This window comes from Indicator indicator, chromosome 21 (assembly GCF_027791375.1).
Source record: "Indicator indicator isolate 239-I01 chromosome 21, UM_Iind_1.1, whole genome shotgun sequence".
NCBI classification, from domain to species: Eukaryota; Metazoa; Chordata; class Aves; order Piciformes; family Indicatoridae; genus Indicator; species Indicator indicator.
Genome location: NC_072030.1, coordinates 13328679 through 13352211, shown reverse-complemented (window position 1 = coordinate 13352211; position 23533 = coordinate 13328679). Strand labels below are relative to the sequence as shown.

General features: G+C 60.3%; 2 protein-coding genes across 2 annotated transcripts in view; both read right to left on the bottom strand.

The window, feature by feature from the left end:
• Nucleotides 1-2097: 2097 nt before the first annotated feature.
• GRK2 (G protein-coupled receptor kinase 2) lies at nt 2098-14283 on the bottom strand. Its single transcript, XM_054390300.1, has 21 exons — nt 14171-14283; nt 12322-12398; nt 11693-11766; nt 11319-11420; nt 11036-11110; nt 10481-10542; nt 10110-10161; nt 9326-9417; nt 8891-8990; nt 8702-8780; nt 8493-8623; nt 7911-8005; nt 7726-7833; nt 7569-7635; nt 6058-6158; nt 5876-5942; nt 4989-5084; nt 4738-4900; nt 3616-3752; nt 2960-3073; nt 2098-2259 (listed from the first exon to the last, which is right to left on the bottom strand). The coding sequence occupies exons 1-21, from the start codon at nt 14281-14283 to the stop codon at nt 2098-2100; spliced, it is 2067 nt and encodes a 688-aa protein (XP_054246275.1).
• A 2707-nt stretch (nt 14284-16990) lies between these two features.
• KDM2A (lysine demethylase 2A) overlaps nt 16991-23533 on the bottom strand; it is a 45765-nt gene continuing 39222 nt past the window's right edge. The window contains exons 17-21 of the mRNA XM_054390603.1: nt 21843-22555; nt 20695-20858; nt 20004-20162; nt 18729-18944; nt 16991-18021 (exon numbers count right to left, since the gene is read on the bottom strand). Of these exons, the coding sequence (XP_054246578.1) occupies nt 17840-18021; nt 18729-18944; nt 20004-20162; nt 20695-20858; nt 21843-22555 (1434 nt within the window). The 3' untranslated portion in view covers nt 16991-17839. The remainder of the gene's footprint in view (nt 18022-18728; nt 18945-20003; nt 20163-20694; nt 20859-21842; nt 22556-23533) is intronic.

The window sequence follows — 23533 nt, the reverse complement described above, 5'->3', positions numbered from 1 at the left end:
AGCAGGACACAGAATTCCAGAATCCCAGCATGGTGGAGGCTGGAAGGGACCTCTGGAGCTCAGCCAGTCCAAGCCCCCTGCTCCAGCAGGGCACCCACAGCAGCTTGCCCAGCAGCACAATGCCCAGGGGGGGTTGGAAGCTCTCCACACAAGGACACTCCACAACCTCTCTGGCCAGCCTGCTCCAGGCCTCCAGCACCCTCACACCAAACAACTTTCTCCTCAGCTTCACCTGCAGCCTCCTGGCTTCCACTTTGTGCCCTCTGCCCCTTGGCCTGGCCCTGGGCACCACTCAGCAGAGTCTGGCCCCAGCCTCTTGCCCCCCACAGCTCCTTTAGCTCTTGCTGAGCATTGCTCAGCTCCCCTCTGGGGCTGCTCTTCTGCAGGCTCACCAGCCCCAGGGCTCTCAGCCTTTGCTGCTCACAGAGCTGCTCCAGGCCCCTCAGCATCTTCAGAGCATCCCCTGGACTCTCTCCAGCAGTTCCCAGTCTCTCCTGAACTGGGGAGCCCAGAACTGGACCCAGGACTCCAGCTGTAGCCTGACTGGGGCAGAGTAGAGGAGAACCTCCCTTGCCCTGCTGGCCACACTATTTTTCATGCCTCCAGGAAACCATTTGCCTTCTTGTCCACCAGGACACAATCCTGGCTCATGGGCAACTTCTTGTTGCCCCACACTCCCAGGTCCTCCTTGGAGCTACTTCCCAGCAGGTCACCCCTCCCCTGTACTGCTTCAGGAGGTTGCTCCTCCCCAGGTGCAGGACCCTCCACTTGCCCTGGTTGAACTCCATGAGGTTTCCCTTCCGCCAGCCTGGCCAGGTCTCACTGAATGGCAGCAGCCTGATGGGTGCCAGCCACTCCTCCCAGTTCTGTGCCACCAGCAAACTGGCTGAGGGTTGACTCATGCCTTCATCCAGATTGTTGATGATGATGTTGGACAAGCCTGATCCCACCAAAGATCCTTGGGGAACATCACAAGCTGCAGACCTCTGAGCAGACCCTGTGCTGTCACGCAGGACCCTCTGAGATGTGCCCTCCAGCCAGGTCTCATCCACACCTGCCCACACTTCCCGAGTGTGGAAGGATGTTTGGGACACAGCATCCAAAGCCTGCAGGATTTTTCCAGCTTTTTATTATAAAAAGTCTTTTTTTTTTTTCCTTTCTTTTTTTTTTCTCCCATTCTCACCTCTCTGAGCATTAAAATCTCTCTCTCTAGGGCCCTGGTGCCACCCCTGCAGCAGACCCAATATTTACAGATGCTGCTAGGGTGGGCAAGGGGTGGCCCTGGGTAACACCCTGCCCCTGTGCCCACCCACCACCACCACACCAGGCTGATATGGGAGGGTGCCACCTGCTCCCTCCTCCTCCTTGCCCACCCAATGTTCCCTAACCCTACAAGGTGGAGGGTGGCAGAGGGCTGAGGGCACCCTTGTTGCCCAGGGAAGGGGAAGAGAGGGTGGCACAGGGGACCCATGGCACAGTATTTACAGGGGGGTCCCCCCGGGCACACTCACTCACAGACACACACTCACACACACACACCCCAAGGACTTGGCACCCACACGCTGGGCACAGTCTAGACAGGGCACACCAGGCTGGCAGGAAGGTGGGCAAAGGCTCTGGAAGGGGTGAGACAAGATGCCCAAATTGGCCAAATCTGGGCACCCACCTGCCCCATTTTGGCACACACACTGGTGGTAAAGTGGGCGGGCACGGGGAGGGGGCATGGGTGGTGGCACAGGGAGGGGGCATGGGGAGGTGGCACAGGGAGGGGGCTGCCTTCATCTTAGCCGGAGAGTTTGTAGAGGATTTGGAGGGGACACACACACACTGGGGGAAGGTGCCAGGCCATGCCACGTGCCCTGTGCCAGCTTCATGCCAGAGGCTGGGACGATGACACCACAGCCGTCCCCACTCAATGCCCAGTGGACGAAAAGGGCATCGGGCATCCTCCAATGCCAAGCCCAGGGGATGACGAGAAGGAGCAAGGGGCACAGGGGAACCCAACCCAATAAATTAGAGGTGGGGTGGGAACTGGGAGGGGAGGGGGGTGGGGAAAGAGGGCACGTTGGCACTGGGTCAGAGCCTGCTGGCACGGAGTCAGAGCCCGTTGGCAGAGCGCTGGATGAAGGGCACTTTGCTGAGCTCCACCACGGGCGAGCGAGGCTTGTTCTGCATCCTGGGCACCCGCTGCAGCAGCTGCTGGGCCTGGCGCTGGGCATCCCGCAGCTCCTTCCGCCACTGCACCAGCTCTGGGTCGCTCTGTGCCAGGGCAGGGCACTGGTCAGGCTGAGGCTCCACAGGGAAGGCCACGGGGTCAGGCCAGGACTCCCCAGGGTGCCAGGGTATGGTATAGGTTGGTTTGGGGTTCCCTGAGGTGCCAGGATATGGTATAGGGTGGTTTGGGGTTCCCTGAGGTGCCAGGGGTGCTCTCCCCGTGGTGCCAGGACACAGTATGGGATCAGGCCAGGGTTCCCCAGGCTGTCAGGGTGTTTTGGGGTTCCCTGAAGAGCCGGGGCAGGGCACAAGGTGGTCAGGGGCTTCCCAAGGTGCCAGGACTAAAGCTTTCAGTCCTTGTGCCCTGCAGTGGCTTGGAGGGCTCAATGCGCAGGGCCAGCAAGAGGTGGCCAGCAGCGGGCAGGGCATGGCCAGTGATGGGCTGGGGGTGGTCAGCAGCTGGCAGGAATGGCCAGTGATGGGCTGGGGGTGGCCAGTGATGGGCTGGGGGTGGTCAGCAGCTGGCAGGGGATGGCCAGTGATGGGCTGGGGTTGGCCAGCTCCCAGCTCAGGGCATGCTAGCAGTGAGCAGGAGGAGGCTCGAGCCCAGCAGTTTGGTTGGTGCCCAGCGGGGAGCAACTGGCAGCCAGGGAAGGCGGGCTGGCAAGGGATGGGAGGTGGGCAGCGAGGGGCAGGGGTGGGCAGCGAGCCCAGGGGTGGGTAGCCAAGGTGGGGGCACACTCACATCACACTGCAGCACGAACTGCTTGCCCCCCCGCATGCGGAGCAGGATGCACCTGCGCTCCTTCACCTGCGTCTCCTCCACTGAGTCGATCTCCTCCATGGTCAGCAGGGACTGCTGCGGGCACAGCCTCAGCCCTGCCCCTGGGCATCCCCCAGGGTGTGCCCCCACACCCCTCACTCACAGCGCCATGCCTGCTACTGCACCTCCCTCACCCTCCTTCATGCCGTCACATCCCACTTTGTGCCCCTTGTACCCACCTTTGTGCCCCCCATAGCCCCCTGCATCCCACTCTGTGCCCCCTGTATTCCCCTTTGTGCCCTCCATACCCCATTTTGTGCCCCCGTGTCTGCTTCTCTGGTCCCCATACCTGTCTTGATGCCCTCATACCCCACTTTGTGCCCCTGTGCCTGCTTCTCTGGTCCCCATACCCCCCTTGGTGCCCTCATACCTCCTGTTGTGCCCCCGCTATCTCCCCTTCATGCCCTCATACTCCCCTCTGTGTCCCCCATATACCCCTCTGTGCCCCTCATATGCCCCTTTGTGCCCTTCACACCCCCCTGTGCTCCCTTACGCCTGTTTGTGCCCCCCGTATCCCGCCCTGTGCCCACTCTGATGTCCCCCAGGGGCACGGTGTGCCTGCCCGGTGCCCGTCTTACCGGTGACTCGCCCTCCCCGCGCCACTCCAGGCGGTTGGGGAAGAGGTAGAAGTAGCGGCGCTGCCACTGCGTCAGGAAGGGGTTGCCCAGCTTGGCCATGTAGCCGTGCATGATGCAGTCCTTGCCCATGGCGTAATCTGTGCCCACCAAGCGATTGCAGAGTTGGGGTGGGTTGGAAAAGCCTTCCAGGGTCATCAGGTCCAACCACCAGCCCAGCACCACCATGGCCACTAAACCATGGCCCCATGTGCCATGGCCACAGGTTCCTGAATGCCTCCAGGGACAGGGACTCCACCACTGCCCTGGGCAGCCTGTGCCAGTGCCTGACCACCCTTGCAGCAAAGAAACTGTTCCTCATGTCCAACCTAAACCTCCCCTGGGGTAACTTGAGGCCATTCCCTCTTGTCCTGTCACTTGTTCTCTGGCAGAAAAGCCCAACCCCCACCTGGCTCCAGCCTCCTTGCAGGGAGCTGCAGAGAGCCAGAAGGTCTCCCCTCAGCCTCCTTTTCTCCAGGCTCCACACCCCCAGCTCCCGCAGCTGCTCCTCACCATTCCTGTTCTCCAGACCCTTCCCCAGCTTCACTGTCCTTCTCTGGCCCTGTTCCAGCTCCTCAATGTCCTTCTTGGAGTGAGAAGCCAAAAACTGACCCCAGGATTCCAAGTGTGGACTCAGCAGTGCCCAGTCCAGGGGGACAATCCCTGCCCTGCTCCTGCTGGCCTCACTCTTGCTGGTCCAGGCCAGGCTGCTGGTGACCTTCTTGGCCACCTGGGCACCCCCTGGCTCCTCTCCAGCTGCTGTCACCAACCCCCCAGGTCCTTTTCCAGCAGGCAGTTTCCAGCCACTGTGCCCCAGCCTGGAGCCTTCCTGGGGTTGTTGTGACCCAAGTGCAGGACCCAGCCCTTGGCCTTGGTGAACCTCATCCCATTGGCCTCACCATGGATCCAGCCTGCCCAAACCCCTCTGCAGAGCCTCCAACAGATCAGCATTTGCCACCCAACTCAGCATCATCTGCCAGCTGACCGAGGGCACATTCTCCATGCCAGGGAGATGCTAGGTCAGAGCTGGGTTGGTGGGGGAGGACACAGGGACTGTTGGGGGTGGGCAAACCTGTCCCCACTCACCCTCCTCGTGGCCCAGCTGCTTGTTCTTGGCCTTCTTGCGAGCCTCCAGCTTGTCGGTGTCGGCGTTGACAGCTTCAAAGACCGTCTCGGTCACCTCCTGCTGCCACCGCTCCGAGATGGTCAGCGGGAAGTTGCGGTACAGCTCCTGGTCGCTCTCCAGCAGCTGGTGGGCACAGAGGTTGGCACGGGGTGAAGGGATTGCCAGCCATTTCTGTCCCCCACCCCATCCTCATGAGGCTCAGCCCTGGCACCTTGATGCCCTTGGTGTCCTCCTCGTCGAAGGAGCCGATGTCAAAGGCGTCGGCCGCGTTCACCTCACCACGGGGTGGGATCAGGGGCGGTGGGTACTGCCAGCAGGAGAGGGGGGTGAGGCTGCCTGTGCCCTCTGCCCCTTCCCTGTGCCCTCAAACCACTTCCTATGCCTTCATACCCCTTCCCTGTGCCCCTGTACCCGTGTCCCTAAACCCCTTCTCTGAGCCCGCATGCCCTTCCCTGTGTCCTCATATCCCTTCCTTGTGCCCCAATCTCATTCCCTGTGTCCTTGTACCTCCTCCTTGCCCCTACCCTGTGCCCACACGCCCCTTCCTGTGTCCCCATACTCCCTGCTCATGCCCCCATACCTTCCTGAGCAGCTGTACCCCTTTTCGTGTCCCCAAACCCCTTCCCTGTGCCCTCATATCCCTTCCATGTGTCCCCAAATCCCTCCCCTGTGCCTGCATGCCCCCTCCTGTGTCCTTATACCTTCCTTGTGCTCACATGTCCCTTCCTGTGTCCTCATACCCCTTCCCTCTGTCCTCATATCCCTTCCCTGTGTTCCCAAACCCATCCCCTGTGCCCCTGTAACCATTCCCTGTGCCCTATCTCTTCCCTGTACCCCATACCCATTCCCCATGCCCCTATACCCCTTCCTGTCCCCAAACCCATTTCTCGTGCCCCTATCTCTTCCCTGTACCCTTTTCCCCATGCCCCCAAACCCTTTTCCTGAACCCCCCCACCTCTTCCTGTACTCTCATAGCCCTTCTCATGCCCCCACAGTCCTTCCCTATGCCTGTTTTCCTTCCCTGTGCCCCCATCCCCATTCCTGTGCCCCCATACCCCTTCCTTGTGCCCCTTCCCCATGCCCCTGGACCCCTCTCACCTTCTGCAGGAAAACCATCTGCCAGTCCAGACCCTTGAAGAAGGGCTCCTCCTTCACCTCCTGAGCCCTGGGGAGCGAGGCAGGGTGAGCCCTGGGCTTCAGGGTGGGGTGCCAGCTAAGCCCCCTTCCCTGGCACAGCGCCAGGCACGGGGATGGTGCCCGCCGTGCCCAGCAGCACTCACCCACGCCCCATGCAGCCCAGGCGGCGGTTAACATCCCTCTGGAGCAGTCCCTCGAGCAGGGAGCGGAGCTCAGGGGAGAAGGAGTCTGGCAGCTCCACTGCCTGTGGGAGGGGACACAGGATCAGAGAGTCAGTCACAGAGTCACAGAGTCAGCCAGGTTGGAAGGGACCTCCAAGACAGAATCATGGTCAGGGTTGGAAGGGACCACAAGGATCAGCCAGTTCCAACCCCCCTGCCATGGGCAGGGACACCTCACACTACAGCAGTCTGGCCAGAGCCTCATCCAGCCTGGCCTCAAACACCTCCAGGGATGGGACCTCAACCACCTCCCTGGACAACCCATTCCAGGCTCTCACCACTCTCGTGGGGAAGAACTTTTTCCTCATGTCCAGTTTGAATCTCCTCATTTCCAGCTTTGTTCCATTCCCCCCAGTCCTGTCACTACCTGATATCATCGAGTCCAACTGATCACCCAACCCTATCTAACCAACCAGACCACAGCACTAAGTGCCTCATCCAGGCTCTTAAGCACCTCCAGGGACACTGACCCCACCACCTCCCTGGGCAGCCCATCCCAAAGGGCAATCTCTCTGTCTGTGCAGAACTTTCTAAGCTCAAGCCTAAACTTCCCCCTGCATAGCTTGAGACTGTGTCCTCTTGTTCTGTTGCTGGTTGCCTGGGAGAAGAGACCAACCCCCACCTGGCTACAGCCTCCCTTCAGGTAGTTGTAGACAGCAATGAGGTCTGCCCTGAGCCTCCTCTTCTCCAGGCTAAGCAACCTCAGCTTCCTCAGCTGCTCTTCATAGGCCTTGTGTTCCAGACCCCTCCTCAGCCTTGTGCTCCAGACCCTTCCCCAGCCCTGGGCTCCAGACCCCTCCCCAGCCCTGTGCTCCAGACCCCTCCCCAGCCCTGTGCTCCAGACCCCTCCCCAGCCCTGGGCTCCAGACCCCTCCCCAGCTTTGTTGCCCTTCTCTGGACATGTTCCAGCATCTCAACATCTCTCTTGTACTGAGGAGCCCAGAACTGAACACAGCACTCAAGGTGTGGCCTAACCAGTGCTGAGCACAGGGGCAGGATGACTTCCCTGCTCCTGCTGGCCACACTACTCCTGATCCAGGCCAGGATGCCATTGGCCTTCTTGGCCACCTGGGCACACTGCTGCCTCATGCCCAGCCTCCTGTCAACCAGTACCCCCAGGTCCCTTTCTGCCTGGCTGCTCTCCAGCCACTCTGTCCCCAGCCTGGGTTGCTGTGGCCAGTGTGTAGAACCTGGCCCTCAGATGTGTGGGCATGTGTGGGCACCGGGGCATGCGTGGTGCTCTGCACAGGCAGGCACCAACACACACTCTGGGCACTGCCCACCATAAGCATCAGCTGTCCCTCACTCCTCCACACACTCCCTGTGCCCCCTCCAGGCCTCTGCCAGCACACGGCAGAGGGTGGCACAGCAGCACAGGGGTGCTCGTGCCCTCTCCCTGCCTGCCCCAGCACCCCCGGGCACCCCCAGCTCACCATGGTGAGGGTCATTCGGTCGATCTCGTGCTTGTCCTTTGTCTTGTGCTGCCGGAAGGGGCTGTGCCTGTGGCCAGGGGGGGAAAAGGGAACTCAAAGTGGTGCCCACCTGTGCCCATTTGCACCCACCAGTGCCCACTGGTGCCCACAGGCTCACCCCCGGAGCAGTTTGAAGAGCATGCAGCCCAGTGAGAACCAGTCGGCGCTGCTGTCGTAGGCCACTCCCTTCTGCAGCACCTCTGGTGCCATGTACCCATGGGTGCCCCTGTGAGGGCACAGAAGCAGGGTCAGGGGCCGTGCCTGGCAGCTGGGCAGGGTGGGCAGGGGCGTGGGCACACTCACACACTGGCATGGGGCTTCTTTTTGGAGAAGTCACAAGCCAGGCCCAGGTCTGAGATGCGGACATGCCCAAACTCGTCCAGGAGGATGTTTGCTGGCTGCCAAGACATGGTGCCAACCCTCAGCCCAAGTGCTGCCCATGGGCACAGGGTGGGCAGTGAGGTTGGGAGTGCCCATGTGGGTGCTCTGTAGGATGCAGGGACAGGGATGCTCTGGTAGAGTCTCCGAGTGCCCACCCTGACGTCTCAGGATGATGGCCATGGGGTCCCAAGAATGTTCATGGGTTTGGGAGGGGGCCCACAGGTTTGGGATGCCTATAGTGTTTTGGGGTGCCCATGGAGTTTTGGGGTGCCCATGGTGTTTGGGGCTGTCCATAGGACCTGTGGGTGCCCACAACTGAGGGAGTGCTCATAGGGTTTGAGGGCTCCTGCAAGTTCTGTGGGTGCCTGTGGGTGACACCTGTGGGTGCTCACAAGGTCCTGTGGTGGGGAGTCCTACAAAGCCTACGGATGCCAGAGGGGGCTCTAAACACTTGCAGGGTCCGAGGGTGCCCACGGGGGTGCCCACTGGGGCGTGGGTGCCCACCTTGAGGTCCCGGTACACCACGAAGCGGCTGTGCATGTGCTCCAGACCCAGGATGATCTCGGCTGCGTAGAACCTCATCTCTGCCTCTGAGAAGACACCATGCTGGGACAGGTGATAGTGCAGGTCTCCTCCTGGGACAACAGGGCCAAGTTGTCACCCTGGCACCGCCCTCTGTGCCCAGGGCTCCCTCAGGACCGGAGCCCTCTCACCGTTCATGAGGTCGAGGATGAAGCTGAGCTTGTCGGGCGTGTGGAAGGCGTAGGACATGCAGACGATGAAGGGGCAGTCCTGGCAGGACAGACATGGTCAGGCAGTGCCACAGGGCCACCCTGCCCTCACTGCCCCTCTGCCCTTGCCCGTGCCAGCACTTCCCAGTGCCTGTGCTGTGCCCCCCTCACCCCTGTGCTGACGAGGGACAGCATGATACGCTCGTTGAGGGCCAGGGTCTCGCCCTGCTTCATCTTGATGCGCTTCTTGTCCAAGCACTTCATGGCGTACCTGGGAGGGGCAAAGTGTCCTGCTGCTGCCCCACATCCTTCCTCCAGGGCCACCACCATGTCACCAAGGCCCCACCAGCCATATCCATGCCCCTCTGCTGCCAGCACCCATGGGCCACGTCACCACGTCCAGCTCCCACCCATGGCCGTGACGTCCCCGCATCCCCCACAGACCTGTAGCCATGGCGATGCTGCCACAAGCCCCAGACAGCTGTTGTCATGGCAACATCACCCCTGATGCCCTGGGGACCACCACCAGAGCCCCAGCCTCACCCCCCCAGGGCAGGCAGACCCCCTCCAGCCCCACCACGATGGAGCTGTCCCCCCACTAATTACATTTTGCCAGTGTCTGCCTTCCGGCAGCCGTAGACCTCCCCGAAGCCGCCGCGGCCGATGATCCGGTGAACGCTGAAGTCGTTCATGGTGAGCTGGAGAGGGGTGAGAAGGAGCTGAGTGAAAGGGGGGAGAGGGAGCTCCAGGGTGAGTCTGGACCCCTAGATCCTGCAGCACCAGCCCTGTACCAATATCTGCATGTGGCCATGGTGTAAACGGTGGTAGTGATGTTGTTGGTGGTGATGGTGGTGGGGTGTTGATGGTGATTGTGTTGGTGGTCGTGTGGTGATGGTGATCATGGTGGTGGTGGTGATGTTGTTGGGGGTAGGGTGTTGGTGGTGATGTTGATGGTGGACTGTTGATGGTGGAGGTGATGCTGCTGGTGGTGAGGTTGATGGTGGAGTGTTGATGGTGGAGGTGATGATGCTGGTGGTGAGGTTGATGGAGGAGGGTTGATGGTGGTGGTGATGCTGCTGGTGGTGGAGTGTTGATGCTGGTGATGGTGATGTTGATGGCATTGATGGAGTTTTATGAGGAGGTGGGGTGGAGGGACCCATCACCAGATGGTGATGTTGATTGGTGTTGGTGGTGGTGGCATCCCACACCCTGCCTCAGTTTCCCCAGCTGAGGAACACGGAGGCTGCTCCACACTTCCCCATGAGCTTGGTGAAAGCCTTGGGGGGAGTGTTCCGAGGGTGCCCAGGGCAGCAACCTTGCCACTGTGCCTATGTCTCCCCCTCCCTGGAAGTTCCCAGAGGTGCCCCAAGGCACAGGGGTCCCTGCTCACATGGATGTTCAGCTCCACGTTCTTCCACTGGCAGAACCTGGTGAACTTGTCGCTGCAAGGAAGCACAGAGAGGGCAAGAGTGGAGCCCCTGCAGAACCCCCCCCCCCCAAGACCCAGAAGGACCCTTTGGAGCAGAAGGACCCTCTGGACTTGTCTGGAGACAGGAAGCACCCCCCAGGACCCCTCTTTGGGAACAGCAAGACCCTGGATCAGACCTGGGGATGAGAAGAGCCCCTTGAGTCCCTGGTGTGGGGACAGACACCACCAGAGCTCCTATCTAGGAAGGGAGCCCTGGTCCCTCTCTGTGCCAGGAGACCTTGTCCCCCGCAGGGTGGGACACCCTGACCCCCGTGGGACTTTCCCCATCTCACCTCTCAATGAATTTCTGGAAGATGCCCCCACGCAGGTTCTGGCAGATTTCCTCAATGTAGGGCTGGAGGGGACACGGGGCTGAGAGCTGTGTCCCCCCGGCCACCCAGCTCAGCCCAAGCCCTCCGATTCCATCGGGACGTGAGGTCTCCTCCACCCCTGGGATTTCACACATCCCTGCTGCCACCCTGCCGCTGCCAGGCCCCTGGGGATGCTTCTGCCACTCAGGGTAGTCTCTGGGGGCCTCAATGTCATCATCCTAGGGACCCCACTGTCACCTCCATGTGATGGGGACACCACCACCCTCCAAGGAGCCCCTCTATTACCTCTGTGCCTTGACCACCACCCTTTGGGGACCACCAGCAATTCTCCTCACTCCCAAACTTCTGCTGACCTCCTCACCAGCCCCCCCTGGGTCCCCCATCCTTTCTGGGACCCTCCCAGCACCTCTAGGGACCTCTTGTCACCACCAGCCCCCAGCCCCCCACCCTGTAAGGATTAACCCTCCGAGTACCAGAGGTGGCAGGGACCCCTTCTCTGTCCCGGGTGATGCCCACCTGGAAGAGGTCTGGGGGCACCTGCTTCTTGGTCAGGTGGCTCTGGACATGCTCGGTGGCACTCTTGGAGAAGGGCTGTGAGGTGAGATGGGACCATGTCACCCTGGGCAGAGGGGACAGGGACACAGGGGCTGGGCAGAACTCATGGAGGAATCCCCATCCATAAGGCTCCCAGAACAGAAGTCGGTCTCTCTGAAGACACTGGGTAGTGGGCACACTGGGCACACCCCTCCTAGCCACTCTGGGGACACCAGTGTGGCATCTCAGCTCCCGTGGCACTCACGTGGGAGCAGGCCAGCAGCTCCTTCATGATGTAATGGTCGAAGATGTGGCGGCTGCGGGCACTTCGCTCCTCCTCCGAGTCTAGCTTCTCGTACTTCTTGATCTGCCAAGGGCACAGCCCCCATGGCACAGGGGCACACTGCCACCACGGGGCACAGTCCTCACCCCACACCAAGACTGAGTGGTGTCCAGGGCCTGGTAGATCAGCAACCACAGACCCAGCCCCTCTGGGTACCATGTCCCCCTGGGCACCATCTCCTCTGGGCACTCTGCATGCTCTTGGTGCCATGTCTGTGGGCACTGCAGGGACCAAATGCCACCCTCAACCCTCCTGGTGACCACGGAGGTCCATCCAGATGGGTCCCTCCACCTCACCTCCTCATAAAACTCCATCAGGGGTTTGGCCTCCTCTGCCTGGTTGAAGGCGAAGTCCCTGAAGAGCAGATACCCTGTGGCAGGGACAGAGCCATGGCATGAGCAGTGCCCACCCCAGCCTGGCACTGTGTGCTCCACAGCCCTGCCTGAGTGGCACAGATATATCCCCAGAGCCTGTTTGTCCCCACAGCCACCAGGCTCAGGGAAGTGCCAAGCTGGAGACTGGTCAGTGCTTGTCAGGGCAACCCAGCAAGGCAAGGAGGACACTGGCTGGCACAGGAGCACTCTGGGGCAGGAGGGTGGGGCAGCAATGGGGCAGGGGCACCCAGGCAGGCACCGTGTAGCAGGAAGAGGTGCCCGGAAACCACCAGAGCCAGCAGGAGGAAGTGAGAGACACTTCCTGCCCGGGACAGTTAGCGCTGGGGGAAGTGACGGGGCAGGGGACACAGGGTGGGGGACACTGCCACCTCCACCCAGCCTGGCCCCACAGCCAGGGCAGCAGTGTGGGGGGGGGAGGGGATGGGCACTGCCACCATCACAGCTGCCACCCAGCCAGCCCCCCAGGCAGGCCACAGGTGTCCCTGTGCCTGCGGGTGCCCCCCTGGTGTCCCCCATGCTCCCCAGCTCACCGATCTTCTGGGTGAAGATCTTGTCGAAGGTCACCTCCCCCCGGTCCTCCAGGTACTTCTGCATCACACTGCGGATGCTGGGGGCACCAGAGGGGCTCAGTGCCCTGCCTGCCCCGTGCCCACCACGCCCCCGGTGCCTCCAACACGCCCCATGACCCCCTCCTGTGCCCCCATGTCACCCCGAGCCCAGCTGGCACCTGTGTCCTTCTATCTTGTCTCCCCTCCACGTGGCCAGTAAAGGTCAGGCACTGTGTGCCCTGCACACTGGGGTGCCAGGGAGGCTGGGGAGGGGGGTACCCCCCAAAAAAGCCTCATTAGTGCCCGCCAGATAAAGCACAGGAGGGTGGGGACCAGGGGGATAAACCCAAGTACCCCCCTGCTGCCTGGGGAGGGGCAGGCCAGCCTGTGCCCACACATGCAGGGTGTTGTTTGTGTGCCAGGAACACAGGGACCAGCATGTGCCAGGCTGCTGTGTGCCAGGCTGTGATCTGTGCCACGTGCTGTGCCATGCTTTCCTCTATGCCATGTGCAGTTGGCACAGGCTGGGGACTTGTGGCGAGAGCTGCACGGGCAGGGGAGGGAGTGACACAGGCATGTGTGTGCCCGCATGTGTGTGCCCAGGGAGGGGCACAGGAGGTCCTGTGCATGCCAGCCAAGCGCCCACATGTGTGCGTGTGGGTGTGTGCACAGTGCCAGTGCCTGGCAGGGGAGGTGTGTGCCAGGATGGCGTGTGGGTGTGGGCAGGGGCACGAACAGCTGGGTGTGACTGTGTGCTGGCAGGTGTGCCCATGTCCCTGTGCCAGGCAGGATACATGTGTGTGCAGAGCAGGGTGTGTGCCCAGGAGCTGTCTGTCTGTCCATGTGTCCAGCTCTGTGTGCGCCCAGGAGCTGTGTGTGTGCCCAGTTGGTGTCTGTGCACCTAGGCAAGGTGTGTGCGTGTCCAGGAGCTGTCTGTCTGTCTGTGCACCCAGCCCTGCGTGTACCCAGGCGCCACTTCCATGTGCTCAGGCACTGTGTATGTACTCAGGAGCTATGCCAGTGTGCCCTCTGTGTGTACCCAGAAGCTGTGTCCCTATGCCCAGGAGCTGTGTCTGTCTGTCCCTGTGCCCAGGTGCTGTGTGTCTGGGTACCCTGGAGCTGTGTCCCTGTGTCCAGGTGCTGTCTGTCTGTGTACCTAGGAGCTGTGTCCCCATGCCCAGGCTCTGTTTGTGTACCCTGGAGCTGTGTCCCCGTGTCCAGGTGCTGTCTGTCTGTCTGGGTACCCAGAAGCTGTGTCCCTATGCCCAGGCGCTGTCTGTCTGTCTGTCTGTCTGTGTACTCAGGGGCTGTGTCCCTGTGCCCAGGCGCTGTCTGTCTGTCTGTATACCCAGAAGCTGTGTCCCTGTCTGTGTACCCAGGGGCTGTGTCCCTATGCCCAGGTGCTGTCTGTCTGTCTGTCTGTGTACTCAGGGGCTGTGTCCCTATGCCCAGGCGCTGTCTGTCTGTCTGGGTACCCAGAAGCTGTGTCCCTGTGCCCAGGCGCTGTCTGTCTGTCTGTGTACCCAGGGGCTGTGTCCCTATGCCCAGGTGCTGTCTGTCTGTCTGTACACCCAGGGGCTGTGTCCCTGTGCCCGGGCGTTGTCTGTCTGTCCCCGTGCCCAGGGGCTGTCTGTCCACCCCCGTCCCCACAGCCCCCATCTCCCGCACCTCCACCCGGTGTCCCCCGAGCATGTCGAGCCCTGAGCGGGGGATCACAGGCGGGCGGGGGGGAGCGGGCGGCGGGCAGCGGGCGGTGCGGCGGGGCCGGGATGAGCGGAGGCGGGGGGGAAGCGGCAGGCGTGGGGCGCGGCGGGGAGCGGCGGGGCCTGACCTGGGCTCGGGCAGCAGGATCCGCTTGCTGGCGCGGGCGGCGGGCGCGGCGCGGCTCTTCTCCATGGCCATCAGGTAGCTCACGTCCGCCAACACCGCCTCCAGGTCCGCCATCTTCTGCCGCCCCGCCGCCCGCCGCCGCCACTGCCGCCACCGCCGGGACGGACCCGGCCGGACCCGGAACCGGAACCGGGAAGCGGAACCCGGAAGCGGAACGCAACGGGGAGGGGGGTAGATGGGGAACGCAAGGCAGCGCCCTGCCTGGCTCCGGGAGGGCTGAGGCGGGGAGAGGGGCGGGGAGGGGACATGCAGAGGGGAGGGACCGTGAGACTGCCCTGCCCTCCGCCCGCCCGCCCGGGGCAAGGGGGTGCGGGGGACACGCACAGGGGGGTGGCAGCGGGGGTGCGAGTGTGCCTGTGTCCCCCAGCCCCTGCCATCTCCCTTCCAGTCCCAGCCCTGGTCTCTGTCCCCTCCCAGCCCCTACCCAGTCCTCTAGACCCATCCCAGTCCGCTCCCTTGTCGTTGTCCCTTCCCAGTCCCATCCCTGGTCCCTATCTCTTCCCTACCCCATCCCAGTCCCCTCCCACTCCTGTCCTTTGTCCCTATGTCTTCCATGTCCCCTCCAAGCCCACTAGCCCCATCCTTGTGCTATCCCGCGTCTCTATCCCTTCCCCTCCCAGTCCTATCCCTGGTTCTTATCACTTCCCTGTTCCCTCCAAGTCCCTTCCTAATCCCATCCCTGCTCTCTGTCCCTTTCCAGCCCCAACCCAGTCCTATCCCTGCTTCCTGACCCCTTCCAGTCCATTCTCTGGTCCCTACGTCTTCCCCTTGCTATCCCCGTTCCCTCCCAACCTCATTCCAGCCCTATCCCTGTCTCATTCCTGCTCCCTAACCCTTCCCAGTCCCCTCTGCCTCCTTCATAGACAAACAAGTGACCGAGCCCAGACTCCAGCTTTGGTGTTTGGTTTTTTTGTGGTTCCGTTTTAAAATTTTTATTTAAAAAAAAAAAAAATTTCCACCCCCAAGAAACAAAAGTGTCCCAGTTGGGGACTGGGACTTTTCCCCTTCCCCCATTCCCTGTGTCTCTTCACAGCCTTGGGGGAAGGGGGTGTCGAAGGTCCTCCTCAAAAGCATTAGCAAAGGCTTCAGTGGAGGAGGAGGGAACCCAACCAAACCAGTGGGGGGAAAAAAAAAAACCCAAACAATCAAACAAAACAACCCAAAAAGAATTTAAAAAATACCAGGAAGGTTCCACCCCTTTGCCCCCCAGCCCTCCCCAAACACCATCCTCACTGAGACAGCATCAGGCGTGGTTTGCTTTTGACCCTTAATGCTTACATTTAATTTTTTAAAGCACAAACATCAGAGATTGGACTCTAAATCGCCAACAAAAAAATAGATATTTACAATATTTCTCCTGGAAGGGGATGGGGGGTAGGAGAGAGGGAAGAGGTGGAAGGGTTGGGGCTGAGGGAGTGGGGGAAAGGAACCAAAACCAAAACCAAACCACAACCAAACCCTTAAGTGACTTTTTTTGTTGTTTGTTTTTTTTTTTTTTTTTTCTTGCAGGAGCTGGTGGGAGGGAGCAGTCTGGGGTTGCTTTTAAATCACCAAGTGATTTTTGATAGAAAATTCTTCTTTTTTTGTTTTCCTCTCTTCCTTAGGGCTGTTTAATTTCCCTCCTTCCCGTCCCCCCCACTCCTCCCCAGTCCCCCCTACAGATGATGGTGGCTGGTGGGTGACAAGGGACATGCTGCTTGCCCCAGGTGTGGTGAAGTCCTGGCTCAGCTTGTGTAGCAAAATTTCAACAAAAATAGGAATCCAAAAAGGAAAAAAAGAAAAAAGAAAAAGCCCCAAGCTTTGGAGTCTTCTGATGTTTTCCATGGGAGCCACCATCTCAGGTGGCGTCCACTGGCTCTCCGTTGGTTCTTCCTCTTGCCCAGGGATGATTTCTGCTCGGATCCCTCTGGATTGACCTCAACAACAGAACTGTCCCTTGTCCTGAAGCCAGGTGGCCATCCTGGAGCAGAGGACATGCCATCAACCCCTGCACTGAGGCAAAAGGTTTGGTGGTGGCCAGCTCTTCTCCTCCTTTACTGCTTCTGAAGCAGTGGGGTAGTGGGACTGCCCTTGGTAGGACCTCTTGGTTGGGCCATTCTCAGGGGGACTCACCAGCTATGATGTTCTCAGTGGGACCTTTTGACCAGGCTGTCCCAGGTAGGATCCCTCAGCCAGGATAGGTCTTCTCCAGGGCTTGGGACCGCTGATGTGGGCTAGGCCAGTTTGTGCTGTATCTGTCCACGCTGCCATCCTTTAGTGGGACATCAGCCAGGACATTCTCAGTGGGACCCTCTCAGCCAGGATGTCCTCTCCAGGGCTGGGAACTGGTGGCATGGGCTGGGGCGAGTGGTGTCCTGACACCAGGGAGAGTTGGGGAGTGTCCAAGTCACAGGCAGGACAGGGAGGGAAATAAAATTGTGACCCAAAAAGAAGATTCCAACCTTTTTTTTTCCCCCTAGTTTTTTCTTTTTTTCTTTTCTTTAGTTTTTTTCTTTTTTTTTTCCTGTAGTTAGTTTGTTGTTTTTTTTTTCCTTTTTTTGTTGTTTGTTTCTTTTTTTTTTTTAAAGTGCAAAAAGCTCTCTGCTGCCCTAGAGAGAGGTTCTTTGGACCAACCATTCATTGCAAAAGGAAAAATGGCAGCTACAAGGGGTGATGGTGGTGGTGGGAAGGAGAGGACACTGTGGTGGGGTGAGCAGGGTCATTGGGCAGCCTTTGCCCCTCTGGCCACTGCCCCCCAAGTCCCCAGCACATCCCCCCCACCTCCCGAGTGCTTCGTGCTGCCATGCAGGGAGCTGGGGAGGAAGAGGAGGTCCCCCCAAGCCATGCCGCCTCAGACCTGGCTGATGCTTCCCGAGTCCTCCCTGAGCTCTGCTGTACCTGTGGATTCTCCCCTGCTCCCCAGCCGGCGCCTGGCCCCCACCTGTCACCTCTGGTGCTTCGGGGAGATTCCAGAGTGGAAGCATGGCCTCATCCCAGCTTCATCTCCCCAGGTCAAAGCCCCCTGCTCCTGGCCAACAGGCATAGAACCCACCACGTTCCTGCCCTCAGCATGGAAAGAACGGTGGGAGAAGGGAGGGGGATGGATCCCAGCTCCTGCAGCGGGGCCAGGAGAAGCGAGGAGCTGGTGGTGGCACAGAGAGGGGGAAACATTTTTGTTCCAGCTCTGCTCCTGCTTCCTTGGAGAGACCTTGGCCCTGAAGCTTTGTGCTGCTGGGGAAGTGACAAGTGTTCCAAGGCAAGGAGATGAGGGAGAGGAAAAAGGGAAAAGCAAGGGGGTAAGAGGGTGCCCCATTTCTCTGGGCAGAGATCTGTGATTCCAACCTCCACCGTGGGAGTGAGCGGCCGCAGCCTCCGGGCTCAGGCTCCCAGCCCTTTGCCCGTTCCTCCTCTGGTACTGGCCAGCCTGGCAGGACATCTTCCTCAGCAGAAGTCCCGGGGGAGGAGGAGGAGGAAGGACGGTGGAGCGAGGCCAGCAGCAGCCCTGCCTGCCGAGTCAGGTGGGAGGCAGCGGCAGGACACGGAGGGCAAGGTGGGGAGGTGGAGGAGCGGCTCTCCAAGAGGGATGGGATGGGCTCTTTTCCTTCTCCTCAGTCTGCCCCAGGGAGGGTCTCTAGCTGATTTTTTGGATCAGCTTCTCGTCAGACAGGCAGTAGAGGCTGTTGATGGACAGGTCCGAGATGAAGTGCTCACAGGCTTTGCGGGTGATCTGTTTGCAGCCTCGCAGGTCAATGAGAGTGACGTTGGAGATGCGGCGCAGGTAGAGCAAGGCTTGGTCTGTCAGCTTATTGCAGCCTGCAAGGAGACAAGAAGAAGAGTGAGGTCGTGCTCCATGAAGACAGAGCTGAGCTTCCACTTGACAATGTGACCAGCAAGCTGAGGGAGGTTCTGCTCCCCCTCTAATCTGCCCTAGTGAGGCCTCATCTGGAATACTGCTTCAAGAGAGGGACAGGGAAATAGTGGAGAGTGTCCAAGGGAGCCTATGAGGATGATTAAGGGACCAGAACGTCTCTCATGAGGAAAGGCTAAGAGCCCTGTGAATGTTGAGCATGGAGAAGAACAGATCCAGAGGGGATCTTCTAAATATCCAGCAAGGGCTAAAGCACCTGTAAGAGGCTAGGGCCACTCTTGTCAGTGGTGCCCAGGGACATGACAAGAGGCAGAGGGCACAAACTGAAAGCCAGGAGGCTCCATCTGAAAACAAGGAGAAAAGAGTTTGGTGTGAGGGTGCTGGAGGCCTGGAGCAGGCTTCCCAGAGAGGTTGTGGAGTGTCCTTGTATGGAGAGCTTCCAACCCCCCCTGGGCATTGTGCTGCTGGGCAAGCTGCTGTGGGTGCCCTCCTTTAGCAGACGGCTTGGACTGGCTGAGCTCCAGAGGCCCTTTCCAACCTCCACCATGCTGAACTTGTGTGAGATTCCACACTGGGTTGAGAGGAGGAAACCACTTCAGGATATCAAACCCAGGCAGGCCACCCCGAGAGCAGGCAGAGCCGTGGCACCCACCTGCCATGTTGAGCTCGGTGAGGGAGTTGCGCGTGGAGGAGCCCACGGCCGTGAGGAGGTTGGCAGACTGGTCGGTGAGGTGGTTGCAGTGGCTGAGGTCGAGGCGGGAGAGCAGGGGCATGTGGCGGATGATCAGCCGCAGCGTGGCGTCCGTGATGTCCAGCCCCGCGAGCCGGAAGTCGATCATGTTGCGGAGCTTGCTGCGATTGTCCTGACCTGTGGAGGGAGAGGAGAAGCTGAGCACGGACTAGGGTCTGGCTGAGGAGAGTGAGGGCACCCCCAGGAGCTTGCAGATGATACCAAGGTGGGTGGGAGCATTAATGTGCTTGAGGGTTGGAGGCTCTACAGGGTGAGGCCAATAGGATCAGGTTCACCAAGGCCAAGAGCTGAGTTCTGCACCTGGCTCATAACAATCCCAGGAAGGCTCCAGGCTGGAGGCAGAGTGGCTGGAAACTGCCCAATGGAAAACAACCTGGAATGGTTGGTGACAGCAGCTGGAGATAAGGCAGGGTGTGCCCAGGTGGCCAAGAAGGCCACCAGCATCCTGACCTGGATCAGCAAGAGTGTGGCCAGCAGGAGCAGGGCAGGGATTGTCTCCCTAGACTGGGCACTGGTGACGCCACACCTGGAATCCTGGGGTCATTTTGGGGCCCCTTACTCCAAGGACAGAAGAGCTGGAGCAGGTCCAAAGAAGGGCAACAAAGCTGGGGAAAGATCTGGAAAACAGGGCTGGTGAGGAGCAGCTGAGGGACCTGGGGGTTGTTCAGCCTGGAGAAAAGGAGGCTGAGGGAAGACTGTCTGGGTCTCTCCAGCTCCTTGAAAAGAGGCTGGGTCCAGGTGAGGGTTGGGCTCTTCTGCCAAGGAAGAAGTGACATGACAAGAGGAAAGGGCATCGAGTTGCCCTAAGGGAGGTTTAGGTTGGACATGAGGAACAAGTTCTTCACTGAAAGAGTTGTCAAAGGCCTGCCCCAGGCTGCCCAAGGCATCCCTGGAGGGGTGTCGAACCCTGGAGGGGTTTCAAAGCCATGGAGATGTGGTGCCAGGGACATGGTTTAGTGGTGCCCTGGCAGAGCTGTGTTAACATTTGGACTCCACCATGCTGAAGATCTTTCCCAACCCGCACCATTCCACAATTCTGTGACTCTCTGCCCTGTTGACCTGGGGACTTCTGGACCCAGCAGATCACTCTCTTCCAGCTCTCCACTTCCTGTGGGGACCCTCCTCAGTCACCACTGCCCCCAGCCTTGGCCCACAACAGCATAGACAACATCTTACTGGGTTTGTCTGTTGGAGGTGTGAGTAAGTCCCGGATCTGAGGGTCCTTGATTCCAACTGCCCACCGAAGATCGAGGGTCCTGAGAAGGGGGCAGCTGGAGGTACTGAGAGCACAGACCGCAGACCAGGAACAGCCTGCTAAGATGAGGTCTTTCAGGCCTGTCAGGAGAAGGAAGAGAGAGAACAGGTTAGACAGGCTTGGTCAGACATGAGGCACTTCAGATCTTCCTCCAGGCACAGGGGGAAGAAGCTCCACTCCCAGCTTGGGGTGGGACAGGTTGCTGGGCTCTGAAGAAGCAGCAGGAAAGCACCTCACTATTGGCTGCTTGCTGGGTGATGGGATCCAGGCACCCAGGAGTTTTCCTCAGTTTTGGCTGGACATGAGGAACAATTTCTTGCCCTTGAGGGTTGTCAAGGCCTGTCCCAGGCTGCCCAGGGCAGTGGTGGAGCTCCTATCCCTGGAGGGGTTTCAAAGCTGTAGAGATGTGGTGCTGAGGGCCATGGTTTGGTGGTGCCCTGGCAGTGCTGGGTTAAGCACTAGACTCTACGACCTTAAAACGTCTGTTCCAACCCAAGGGGTTCCACAACACTCCCAGGGTGCAGAGCCCTTCTCTCAATGTGGTACAACCACCAGGAAGCCTTAGAACAGTCCTGGTGGCAGAGGCAGGGCTCCCTCCCCAGCTCCCCTCACCTGGCAGCCTGTTGACAAGCCACGTGAGCTGCTTTTTGGAGATGTTGGTCCAGCTGAGGTCCAGGCTGACCGGCTGCCTTTTGATGATGCCGCTCAGTGCCTGGGGAGTGATGGACTTGCACCTGCTCAAATCTATCTTTGTCCACAATCTCTTGTCACAGCACCTGGGGACAAGGACAAGGCTGAAAGCTGAGCCCTGAAGTCCTGTGAGATGAGAGATGGATGGTGGCTTCTCTGGCTTCACGGAGGAGCCTGGCTCTGGCATAGTCCCAGAAGAAGCCCAGCAGAAGGCTGCTCTGCCTGGCTTCCCCCAACACATGGGGTAGTTGCTGAGGGTGTCTGGCCACCCGAGGATGCCCATAACAGCCTGGAGGGGTTTTGCTGCCATGTCACAAGACTAAGTCACAGCTGTCTGCCCACTTGACCAGTCCCAGGTGCTCCTCCCACCAGAATGAAGATCTTAAACATCCTCTCTCCCTGCAGGCAAAACAGCGTGGCCCAACCCCAACAGGTCCCACCCGATGGCTGACCAGCACCACCCCTGAAGGTACCACACCAGGGGCAGGCAAGTGGCCACTCTCCCACTAGCCACCACACCATGCCAATCCCACCAGTCGCTTCTCAAAGCCACCCGATTCTCTCCCATCGTGCTGCTCCCGCTGCTTGCTGGTGAGAAACCTCCCAGTTCCCAGTCCCCATCTGTTCCCAAGCCCCTCCATCCCCAGTTGTCCCAGTGCCAGCATTGTCTTCAGGCCTGCTGCCCCCCCAGGCAGCGTTTCCAACCAGCGAACCCATTCCCAGCCTACTGGGAGGCCCAGGCGGGATGGGAGGCAGGGAAGGACAAGGATCAGGCAGGGTGGTGGGTGAGGAAAGAGCATTGGCACCTCACGAGGACATGGCAGGGAACAGGGGTGCTCAGGTGCCAGCACAGCCTGCCACTGTCTCCCAAGAGAACTAGCAGGAGGAGGACAGAAGGGGACAATAAAGACCAGAGCACACATGGCAGAGGGAGCAGCTGGGCACAGCATCCAGCTCCATGGGGATCCCTATTCCACTTTTTCCCCTCTGGCTGCCCATCAGGCGCAAAGCTTGGCAGGGCCATGCCGGATCTGGAGGTCAGGAGGTGGTCTGTGTGCCCCCACACTCACCACTTGTACCAGGTCTTGCAGACCCGCATGCACTCGCAGAGCTCCCTGCGGCTCAGGTAGCGGAAGACGGACATCCAGACCTCCCGCTGCATCCAGCTCTCCTCGCCCTCCAGCACCCGGCCCCCGCGCCCGTTCAGCCGGGCTGCCCCCCCTTCCTCCGCGTTCTCCTCCTCCTCCTCCTCGTCCTCCTCCTCTTCCTCGGCGGCTGCATCCTCCTCCCCTCCGCCCCGCAGGGGCATTCGGGTGGGCGTGTGACGCATGACAAGGCGAGGAGAGTGCTGCAGGTTGGCGGAGGAGGCGGTGATGGCTTGAAGCTTGGGGACGATAGAAGTGCCATGGACATCTTTGGTGGGGCGCTGGAGGGTGACAGTGAGGTAGGAGCCATGCAGCTTGGCCTTCTCCACCTCTGACAGCTCCTTCTTGCCGCTGGGGTTGTTCTCCTTCTCCCTCACCATGGTTCGCTCGGTGGCCTGCAGCCGCAGCAGCTGCCGGCGCTTGAAGCGCTCGTCCCTGCTGGCACCGTGGTGGTCACTGGGGCCAGCCCCTGGGGACGAGCGCGTCACCACCCCGCGCGGCGAGGCCGGGTCGTGGATCAGCTGCAGCATGGGGGTGGGCGAGTTGGGGGGGGGCGTCAGGGGCTCCTCGCAGCTCCGCAGGGGACGCAGCACCTTGGCTTGCACCGTGTCGTCGTCGCCCTCCTCCACCTTCCGCTTCTGCAGGGAAGGAAGGAGGTTAAGTGGGGACAGAGCCGCGCTGGGTCTGGGGGGTGCCTCTTCTCTCTGCAGATGGCAAGGCCACCACCAGCAATGCCCAGTATCACCAGCATCAGGATCCACCCACACCAGCAACCAACGTTATCTTTCCCCCTTCCCAAAAGCGGTGTCCCCTGAGGTTGGGGGTGGCCATTCAGTCCCTTGCCTCTTGCAGTGGAACCTCTCAGGATCACAGCTCAGCACCACATGCTGTCTGGACAATGGGTGCTCACCAAGTCCACCTGAAGCGCTGGGGGACCCAGGAACCAGGCAGATGTGCACCCCAAGCATGCCCATCACCCAGGAGAAGGTGAAGGTGTCCCAGGGTGGCTGCCCAGCCCCCAGCCTGGCTTGCCTTTGCTGCCTCACTTCCATCCCCAGCAGTGGGCACGGTCCTACAGGCGGTGCTGCATCTGTAGGCAAGTGTCCCAGGCAGCGCTGGCAGGTGCCACCGTGCCAGCTGCCTCCGCAAGGCATCTGTTGGCTGCCTGGCAGAGGGCTCCAGCTGCCCACGCCGCTTCTGCGGGAGCCTGGCCCTGGCCTGCTGCCGGGCTCCCTGAGAGCCAGGGACAGAGAGGAGGGGACTGTCAGCTCATCCCACAGCAGGACATCAGGATCAGACTGATGCAGCAAGATGCTGCAACCTCCCCAGTAACACCCACTCTCAACTGTCACTGCCCAGCTGGTCCCCTGAATGGCACTGGAGCCTGCTTGCCCTCCAGCCCAGCCTGGTGGAACACTGCCTATCTCCCACTGCAGGATGGAAGACAGATGTCATAGAATCCCAGACTAGTTTGGGTTGGATGTGACCTCTAAAGGTCATTAGTCCAAACCCCTGCAACCAGCAGGGACATCCCCAACTAGAGCAGGTTGCTCAGAGCCTGACCCAGAATGATTCCGGGGATGGGGCATCTCCTACCTTGCTGGGCAACCTGGACC

Excerpts from the sequence above, each read along its gene's own strand:
- GRK2 (XM_054390300.1), bottom strand. The coding sequence starts at position 14,283 with ATGGCGGACCTGGAGGCGGTGTTGGCGGACGTGAGCTACCTGATGGCC. Across the intron at positions 11,421-11,692 it reads TGATGGAGTTTTATGAGGAG|ATCAAGAAGTACGAGAAGCT; the intron begins GTGAGGTGGAGG and ends TGCCCTTGGCAG. Across the intron at positions 7,636-7,725 it reads CTCTTCAAACTGCTCCGGGG|GCACAGCCCCTTCCGGCAGC; the intron begins GTGAGCCTGTGG and ends CCCTGGCCACAG.